Here is a 10,851-nt window from a genome sequence, read left to right as displayed (position 1 = left end):
ACCTCACAGCCACGAAACACAAAATTAAAAACACCTCACAGCCACGAAACACGAAATTAAAAACACCTCACAGCCACGAAACATGAAATCAAAAACACCTCACAGCCATGAAACACGAAATTAAAAACACCTCAGCCACGAAACAAAATTAAAAACACCTCACAGCCACGAAACAAAATTAAAAACACCTCACAGCCACGAAACACAAAATTAAAAACACCTCACAGCCACGAAACACATAATTAAAAACACCTCACAGCCACAAAACATGAAATTAAAAACATGTCAAAGCCACGAAATTAAAAACACCTCACCACCACAAAATTGAAAACACTACACCACCACAAAATTAAAAACACCTCAGCACAACAAAATTAAAAACACCTCACAGCCACAAAATTAAAAACACCTCACAGCCACAAAATTGAAAACATCTCAGCACCACAAAATTAAAAACACCTCACCAGCACGAAATTAAAAACATCTCACAGCCACAAAATTAAAAACACCTCACAGCCACGAAATTAAAAACACCTCACAGCCACGAAATTAAAAACACTTCACAGCCACGAAATTGAAAACACCTCACCACCACAAAATTAAAAACACCTCACCACCATGAAATTAAAAACACCTCACAGCCACAAAATCAAAAACACCACACAGCCACAAAATTCAAAACACCTCACAGCCACAAAATTAAAAACATCTCACCACCACAAAATTAAAAACACCTCACAGCCATGAAATTAAAAACACCTCACAGCCACGAAATTAAAAACACCTCACCACCATGAAATTGAAAACACCTCACAGCCACGAAATTAAAAACACCTCACCACCACGAAATAAAAAACACCTCACAGCCACGAAACATGAAATTAAAAACACCTCAGCCACGAAACAAAATTAAAAACACATCATAGCCACGAAACACTAAATTAAAAACACCTCACAGCCACGAAACACTAAATTAAAAACACCTCACAGCCATGAAACAAAATTAAAAACACATCACAGCCACGAAACACAATTAAAAACACCTCACAGCCACGAAACACGTAATTAAAAACACCTCACAGCCACGAAACACGTAATTAAAAACACCTCACAGCCACGAAACACGTAATTAAAAACACCTCACAGCCACGAAACACGAAATTAAAAACACCTCAGCCACGAAACACTAAATTAAAAACACCTCACATCCACAAAACACGTAATTAAAAACACCTCACAGCCTAGAAACACGAAATTAAAAACACCTCAGCCACAAAACATGAAATTAAAAATACCTCACAGCCACGAAATTAAAAACACCTCTCAGCCACGAAAAACGAAATTAAAAACACCTCAAAGCCACGAAACATGAAATTAAAAACACCTCAGCCACGAAACATGGAATTAAAAACACCTCACAGCCATGAAACACGAAATTAAAAACACCTCAGCCACGAAACACAAAATTAAAAACACCTCACAGCCACGAAACACGTAATTAAAAACACCTCAGCCACGAAACACGTAATTAAAAACACCTCACAGCCACGAAACACGAAATTAAAAACACCTCACAGCCACGAAACACGAAATTAAAAACATCTCAGCCACGAAACACGAAATTAAAAACACCTCACAGCCACGAAACACGAAATTAAAAACATCTCAGCCACGAAACACGAAATTAAAAACACCTCACAGCCACGAAACACGAAATTAAAAACACCTCACAGCCACGAAACACGAAATTAAAAACACATCACAGCCACGAAACACGTAATTAAAAACACCTCACAGCCACGTAACACGTAATAAAAAACACCTCACAGCTACGAAACACGAAATTAAAAACACCTCACAGCCACAAAACATGAAATTAAAAATATCTCAGCCATGAAATTAAAAACACCTCACAGCCACGAAACACGAAATTAAAAACACCTCACAGCCACGAAACACGAAATTAAAAACACCTCAGCCCCGAAACAAAATTAACAAGCGTTACGCCTAGGTCCCCCGTCGGGGAAGTGATGTGAGTTGACAAAGTGGAACATGCAGAAAACGTGCTATGATATGATATTTCGCTCACAAGGGTCAAACAAACATGGAGGCGGCCATCTTGGATTTTGACATTGCGACCCAATTTTCAATAGCGTTCTTCCTTATGCCTAGATACACCCACATACCAGATTAGAAGTTGGTACTTCGCTTATTTTTCAAGATATGCAGGTTACAAGGTTCAGACATACATGGCATCAGACATACATGGCGGTAGCCATCTTGGATTTTGACGTGGCGACCCAATTTTAAACAGCGTTCTTGCTTGTGCCTCGATACACCCACACACCAGATTAGATGTCGGTACTTCGCTTATTTTTCGAGATATTTCGCTCAAGTTTCAGACATATATATGGTGGTGGCCATCTTGGACTTTGACGTGGCGACCCAATTTTCAATAGCGTTCGTCCTTATGCCGAGATACAACCACACACCAAATTAGAAGTTGGTACTTCGCTTATTTTTGAAGATATTCATCTCACAAGGATCAGACATACATGGCGGTGGCCATCTTGGATTTTGACGTGGCGACCCAATTTTCAATAGCGTTCTTCCTTATGACGAGATTCACCCACACACCAAATTAGAAGTTGGTACTTCGCTTATTTTTCAAGATATGCAGGTTACAAGGTTCAGACATACATGGCATCAGACATACATGGCGGCGGCCATCTTGGATTTTGACGTGGGTTGCACCCACACACCAAATTCGAATGCGGTCCTTTGCTTACGCATGCACGCACACGCACAGACGGACGGACGGACACACGCACGGACACAAGGACGGAGGGGAAAGCCATAGTCCACCTTTCGCTCCGCTGAGCGACGGGGGACAAAAACACCTCACAGCCACGAAATTAAAAACATCTCACAGCCACGAAACAAGATTAAAAACACTGCACAGCCACGAAACACAAAATTAAAAACACCTCACAGCCCTGAAACACAAAATTAAAAACACCTCACAGCCACGAAACACGAAATTAAAAACACCTCACATCCACGAAACACAAAATTAAAAACTCCTCACAGCCATGAAACACGCAATTAAAAACACCTCACAGCCACGAAACACAAGATTAAAAACACCTCAGTCACGAAACACGAAATTAAAAACACCTCACAGCCACAAAACTAAAAACACCTCACAGCCACGAAACACGAAATTAAAAACACCTCACAGCCACGAAACTAAAAACACCTCACAGCCACCAAACACGAAATAAAAAACACCTCACAGCCACGAAACTAAACACACCTCACAGCCACGAAACACGATATAAAAAACACCTCACAGCCACGAAACACGAAATTAAAAACACCTCACAGCCACGAAATTAAAAACACCTCACCACCATGTCATTTAAAAACACCTCACCACCACATAATACAAAATACCTCACCACCACGTGATTCAAAACCACCACCACGTTAATAAAAACACTTCACAACCACAGAAACAAAAGTTTCAGGGAGTAGTTCAGTGACAACAGACACTGCCCAGATACGGAGATGTATAGATAAATGACTGTACTTGAGTTGCTGTTTTGTCATGGTTTTCAGCAATCATAATTCAAACAATTATTTTGTACAAATGTATTTGTAATATACGTGATATTACATTTTATAAACAATTGAAGTTAAAAAAAAAAAATTCCCCCCCAAAAAAATAAAATAATAATTGCAAAATTTTTCAAATAAAATACCCTCAGGACATACCGACGGGAGACATAGGTGCATAACAGAAGTTTGGTACGATTTCACAAAAGTTTGAGGGAGTAGTTCAGTGACAACACAAGAAAAGACAACACAACACAACACAAGACAAGACAAAACAGACACTGCACAGATATATATATTGTTACGGACCACGGATAAGATGTTGTTTTGCCGAGCGGATGGCACCGCGGCCCTAACAGTTACCCCGACTAACCCGATTCCTGAACGTTGGCCGAATCGCGCCACAGATATTCAATGGGGAGAAGACTAAAGCGAAGGATGTGAAGAAGAAGAAAGACAAAGGGTAAGGAATACAAATATAATTAATTTACTATTTACAGGCCCAAAAAAACCAAGGAGAAGGAAAGATAATAAAATAATATACAGAAGAAATCAGAGACACAGTGCAATGCTAGCTTACCTACAGTCTTAATTAATATCCTGGGACAGAACAAACAAAAGACAGACTCACGCGGGGAATGATGACAGGAATGGCAGAAGTGGATGGCTGGAGGGGGAGGAAGGTCCAGCTGGAACCGCAGCACGGTCAGGTCGGGGATGAGCAGCTGCCGCCCTCTCTCAATCGGCGCGTTTAGCAGCCGCCGTTCCTTCGCGGCCCTGCTCGAAACTGCCGTCAAGGCCCCGAAGCTGCTGCGGCTGAAGCTGCGGTGGCTGAAACTGCTGTGGCTGAAGCTGCTCTTTCAGGGATCCCTTACTCAACTCTTCTCTCAACTCAACTCTTCTGGGGGCGTCGGGGCCCGCTGGTTATATAGGCCACACCCTCGAACCTTCGCGAACCTCCCCGAGCGTTCTCTCTCCGCCCTCTCAAGCCAAACCCCCTTGTACTTGGTTGGTTCTTCGGGGCTGGCTCACTCCTCCCCTCTATGACGAGGTGGAGACATGCCTTTCTTCTCCGAGATTACCTCGGGTGATGGCGGCAAATGTAGTTGGCAGTAGAAGTTTTGGGAGTGGGAATGGGGAATGAAAGGGGATCTATCTATTTCACTTGGTGCAATGGAGTATTTCAATTAATGGAAGACACAGCCTTACACTAATACACATAATAAGGATATAACTGTCAACAAAGATATATCGTGTCCTGCATGTATGTTTTATGGACTAACTACGGGAACGCCCTTTGACCTTTATACAACCACAAACGGAGGGAGGAGGGGCGATATTTTACAACAACCTTTTACAACAACATTTTACCACAACAACAACAAAAAAAAACATTCTCATATCCACAACAATATATAACAAACCCATTAGATATTCAGCAATTTGTTGTTCGTTTGGAAAGAAAACTCTGCAGCAAGAATTTATATCAACAGCGATTTAATGTCAGTTTACTTGACGATCAAAATCAATCAAAACTGGAATACTCACCTTGATCCGTTTGCGGACAAGGCGCAGTGAATCAGCCGTGCTGCTGTCGGAATCCTCTGGAATTATCTGGTAGTCCAGATGTATCTTAGTGCTCAGTGCCGGAAATGTATTTAGCTGGTTCCGCACTTCCTTCGTTGTAATAATAATCACCTCTGTAAACAAAATCCAAGACAAAATTCATTTTATCACCAGGCAGTACATGTTCAATGACTTCAATAACTTAATACATCCGAAATTTACTTTCACGGCTCAAAAAACACATTACTGCCACAGCCTTTCATTTCAGATACATGTCATTACAAACCTGCATGTGGCTGCATCCCCAATATTTAGTGGTCAAAGTCAAAACTTTAAAAAAATAAAATAAAAGAAGTTGAGTGTTGGGCTTTCAGAATGTAAGAAACCAAACTCCATATAAAGCACAATGACTTCTGTCAAACACAACCAGCGATCTTGGGATTAAGTAACTTCCCTGAACACAGTGGGAGCCGGTGGTGCCACCTCGCGTTTTTTTTCTCTTCATATTCATCAGGGCATTTTATTAGGAGGGCCCCACACCTCAATCTTATCCACTACTACCCTCGACCCATTGGACAGAGTGTGACGTCAGGGTGGAACATTCGAGAGCGAGGAGAGCAAAAAGGAGCAGTCTCACCATCTTGGTCTCTCTCTTCTGGTCCTGGCGTTTGTTGGAGGTGGTCGCATTTTCTCTCGTTCTGGCTCTTGGCTTGAGTGGGCGCTGTTGTTTTGGGTGCACTGCTGAGGAGACGTGTCGGGGCTTTGGAACTTTTTGCAACGTCGGAGGAGGGGGTGTTGTTGACTGTGGTGCTTTTCAGGAGAGGAGAGAGCCACGTCTCGCTTGGTGGTGGAAGCGAGGAAGGGCAGGTTGGCTGCTTGTTCATGCCTGGGCGTTTTTGGAGCCATTTGTTGGTGCGCTTCCCGCACGATGGTTTGGAGGCGACGAACGCCAAGCCCCCTCGTTGAGACCAGAGTTAAGAGCCGGCCGGCAGGAACATCATTTATTTTTATTTAACCTTTCCCTTTGTTTGTATACGAGTCTGAGGGAAGACGTCTCAATTAGGAATTATAGTTTTTACCTCAAACTTTCATTTTTGTCTCTTGCATTAATTTTCATAAAATCCTTTATTTTTACATTTCATTCTTGTATTGTGGATTTTGCTGTCCCGTATTTGTGTTTGTGGGTTTGGATTAACCCAGTGTCAGCCGTCCGATCAGATAAGGCTTTGGGCCTTTCCCACGCGCGTCAAAGACAATCCCGCCAAGGTTCGAAGTACGCCTCGGAGTTAAAGCTCGTTTTGTTCACCCGTCACCCAGTGGTCTTGACCCCGGGGAAATGACATTATTCTTGAACCAGATTGTGAAACTTTGTCTCGTATCTTTGTTCCAAGGGCTCTTTTCAAAATCCTCACGAAACTTCTGACAGCCTCCACTTGTAGCTTGTTTGTGGTGATATTCCCCGAAATATATTTTAAAGTGTTTAGTAAGGGTTTTCTTGGTCAACCCTGTTGCTCTGACTCTCACTGGAACAATTTCAGCTTTCTTCAATTTCCAAGTCCTCTTGACCTCCTTTTTCAGCTCCTCGTATTTGATCATTTTCTGGGTTTCTGTAACATTTAGTCCAAAGTCATTGGGAAATGAAAACTCAATCAACAATGCTGACTTTTCTTTTTTGTGTTTGCGCACTATGTCCAGTCGCAATGCTTTGTTTGCAATGTCCAATTGATGGGATCATCTTTTCATGCGTGAGCGCTATACATGTTCATTTTCAAGGATCGGATTGGTTTGTGTTGCCATGATTGTTCTGGAACCAGAATGTTTAAATGTTTACAGATGTGCCAGTGGATTGCTCAACAGATGCTGTTATGTCTTTCTGTATACAACTGTTCTGACATGACTTTTTTTACATCCTGAAAGGAGGTGACTGGTACTTTGTTTCTACCCCACAAAACCTGCATTTGTCTGATTGGCTCAATCCCACCATTATCTTCGAGCCCTGGTCCCTGGATCCTTGGTCTTGGGCATTTATGATGACTCATTCTTCATCCCATATAATTTGACCTCTTTTAGCCATTCCAATGAGCCTTCCTTGTCAATCCCTGTTATATCAAGCTATTTTTTTAAATCTTCCTGCTCTTGTGTCATTCTCCCATTTGGCAGAGTATATCTGCTGATATATTTTTTGTAGTTTTCCTTTTTTCTCTCTTTGCCTTGCACTTCAAATTGATGAATGGAACATGACAGTCCTGGAGTATGTGCTTCCGCCCACTGTTGCCCTTTGCTGATGACGCACCCCACCAATCACTTCTCTTTCAAAGTGACTGAGATCTCTCCTCTTACAGCCATTCGAGCCTTAATTATAGGTAAACAGGCCTGTGCAGCATTTCTATACATGACCTGAAACATGGTGGGATGGTATTTGCTTCATTAAGACATGGACCTCACTTGTGTGGAGGCTGTTGCTTTCAATACACTTGGGGTCCCTCAATTACCCAGGCTTTGCCGGTTTTTTTTGTCCACCACCTCAAGACCTTGAATCTTCAACAGACAATTTGACCTGATGAACATCGGTCTAATTTGGATTTTATAAAGAAAAAGAAGAAGAAGAAGAAAAACAACAACAACAACAACAACAACATGAAAAGACGTGTTATGGGAAATACTATCAATAGAACCAACCAGAACGAAAATAAAATGCAGACAATTATGCCCCATTACCTTTTCCCCAAGATAACAAAACTCTCCCAGGTATAGTTACGGAACACTGCGAGATGGTGGGAACGATCACCTTTAAACAATGAATGGACTGAGGGAGATGGATGATTTATAGGCAGGAAATAATTAATTAAACAAGGATAACAATCAAGACATTTCTCTATGTAGACACGTGATCGAATTCATGTTTAGCAATACGCTCTAGAAATGTCACAAACGTGAAGCTATGAGTGACTGTGCATGAGAGGCTATCAACAGTGGAAGAGATTGCCTGGTCCATGGTTATGTTGAAACAGGACTCAAAGGAGTGAGAAAGTTGAGATGCAAATCAGTCAGACCAGCATGTCGATTCAGATTTGGAGAATACTCTGTAGTCTGTACCTTCAAACCCAGCCCTTTCAAGCAAATTCAGTGGGTACCAGATCATGGGTCGATTACCCACGGGCAGCAGTGGTTTCGGCACGCTAGCGGTGAGCTCTGTAAGGCGAGAACCTCGTCCACCAGCGAGGAGTACTGCTTGAAACTCCATATTCAGATCAGCAACACAGCTTCACAAAAACGTTGTGATACCTACAGACAACAAACAAACACAGTGCAACAATGCAGGTTTGCCTGCGGCATGCAAGACTCCTTTCCGTTTTGAAGTACCGTGAGTGGACGAGTACCAAGCTGTGACCACGAGGACCAGCAAAAGACATGTTGCGAGTTTGGGGCAGTGCGGAGATAGGATAGCTCGGCAGCAACATGGTCACCTTCAAACATGTCAAATCCCACGCTGGTCTTGATTGGTTGCATTATTCAGATCATACTAAAACATCAGGAAGGATAGCTTAGAGGTATGCACTCTCACCTTTGAGCTGCCAAGTCTGTGTTCCAATACCGACCCAGCTATAAACTGTCATCCTGGTGTTTCACCAATTAGTGCGTCATATGTTGGAAGTACTCCAAGCCAGCGAATGTCTGCCAACACAAGTCATTGGCGGACTATAAAGATCCCACCGTGTCTTTCGCGAAGACCAGACAAGTTATCGCCGGCACTCTAACGAAATTCCAGCCCAACCTAACTCCATTCAAAAATCCCATTCCTGGCATGTGCGCCACAGCAATAAAACAATTCCCCGGGAGCTGGAACCAACTGACGGCATCAAAAGGGAGTCCTATCAGAAGATACCGATTACATGGTGGAATATACACCATCATGTCAGTCCATCTCCTTCAAAAGTATCCGGACACAAGATACTCATGGTTTTTTTTTTCTTTACCCTCGTCGTAGGTAGGGTATTGCATTCGAGTCCATTTGTCTGCCCACACATAATGTACTGACTGACTTAGGCCACAAACGCCACCTGGTGGGAGCCAGTATTACACGTTATCTTTTTTCGAGCAGCAGTTGTGTATCTCTATAGAGGAGGTACAATTAGATCGAGTGTACGTCTATAAAGTACGTACAATTAAGAATTTGCGTATGTCTATAAAGTGCGTGTATTAAGAACGTGAGTGCATCTATGAAGTACGTACTATGAGAACGTGCATACGTCCATAAAATACATACGAACAGCACACCAAACATGCCTTGGCGACATCTGCAATCTCTGATGGCCTTTTCTATTTTTTTTATGCAAAGAGCAAGCCTTTCATTGGTACATTAAGGTCCAACAGGGTTCACCACCCCTGACTCAGTAGTTAGGTCCCGCGCGGTCAAACCAGTGTGTGCTCAGAAAATTGAGCACGAGTGCCGACGCCGTTTCGTACGAAGGGAAGAACCTCAGAAACGCACACGGGTAGCTTAACCAAGCTGTATTCCAGCGTGGGGTCCCTCATTAAACTAGGCCGCAACGCACTGTGCCATCCTGAGTCCACACGAACCCGTTTTCCTTCTCAGGTAAACCGCATTTGCAAGGTATGAGTCCGTAAACCATCCCAGTCATCCGAGACAAGCCTCTTTAAACCATTAAACACCAGAGATATCGCCCAAAACAACCCCACATGCCTTACCTCAAAGCTCTAAATCTAAAGCTCCGTCTCCAGTCTAATAAAATACTATTTAACATCATAATGCCTGTTACAAACTTTGACTTTTATTGATAAAAGCTGTTAATCGAATTAGTTATAAACGAGATTTTAAAAAAACCCCAGATATTGTGAGCAGTGCTCCTGAACGTACGCACCGCCCAAATGTAAATTGAAAATAAATAACATTCTCAAGAGAGTAGCTGAGGCATAAATAGTACCGTTCGCAGTTATATTAACAAACATAAAATAATAGTTTGCTATTTTCGGATAAGGATTGATATCCACAATTACAAGTATTGTATTAACTTATTAAGTCGATTTGGTTATTACTGTTTTCGCAGTGCAGTGACGTCGAGGAAGACAATGTAATTTTAATTTTATATTATATTATACGAAAATCTGCAAAAGTGACAGGAAGTAGGATTAATCGTCAATCCCTCTTAAATATCATAGGAAGTCTTATAGCTATGGTCCGAAACCCTATTAACGCCACCGACGTCTGATTAATCCACCATGGCGAGTGGCTGTCGTTATTAGGTTTTACTATACAGATATTTAGTGTCTGTTTCGCAAAATAAATTGGTTTTGCGTTCCACTTTACGGCAGTGGGTGGTAGTCAGTTTACGACATGCCGTAAAGATGGATGTGTGTTTTTCACACTACGATGACTACGTGGTTCGTTCACGGCTGTGTTGTTGTTGCTGAAATCGTTGATTTAGGTTTGACGGTCCATTAAGAGCACAAAAAGAAAACAAGGCAGGTCTACTCGTGTTCTATTTCTGAATATAAAGCTCTGTGTAAAATATTGTTGAGTGACCGCTCGAAAAGAAAGTTTGTCATACTTGTCCCCTCATGGGCCTGGGGTGAGATTCATTTTCAAAATTCATTTCTTTAAAAACTGTTATGTTGCACTCCCTCGTCTGCGCATCAGGAGACGGG

At 42.2% G+C, this 10,851-nt stretch overlaps 1 protein-coding gene across 5 annotated transcripts in view; it reads right to left on the bottom strand.

Annotated features, from left to right (window-relative positions):
* Positions 1-10,078, bottom strand: part of LOC137411896 (translation initiation factor eIF2B subunit gamma) — a 58,846-nt gene extending 48,768 nt beyond the window's left edge. Inside the window, exons 1-4 of one of the 5 annotated variants that reach the window (XM_078773024.1) lie at positions 9,895-10,078; positions 8,750-8,859; positions 8,281-8,469; positions 5,167-5,318 (exon numbers count right to left, since the gene is read on the bottom strand). In XM_078773024.1, coding sequence (XP_078629150.1) covers positions 5,167-5,318; positions 8,281-8,428 — 300 coding nt within the window. In that variant the 5' untranslated portion in view covers positions 8,429-8,469; positions 8,750-8,859; positions 9,895-10,078. The other 4 variants (XM_078773026.1, XM_078773033.1, XM_078773030.1 and 1 more) reach the window with 4 other exon arrangements.
* Between the last annotated feature and the right edge of the window lie 773 nt (positions 10,079-10,851).

This window comes from Myxine glutinosa, chromosome 1 (assembly GCF_964187855.1).
Source record: "Myxine glutinosa chromosome 1, kmMyxGlut1.1, whole genome shotgun sequence".
NCBI lineage: Eukaryota > Metazoa > Chordata > Myxini > Myxiniformes > Myxinidae > Myxine > Myxine glutinosa.
The sequence above is the reverse complement of the archived record's forward strand: the minus strand, read 5'-3'. Positions and strand labels throughout refer to the sequence as shown.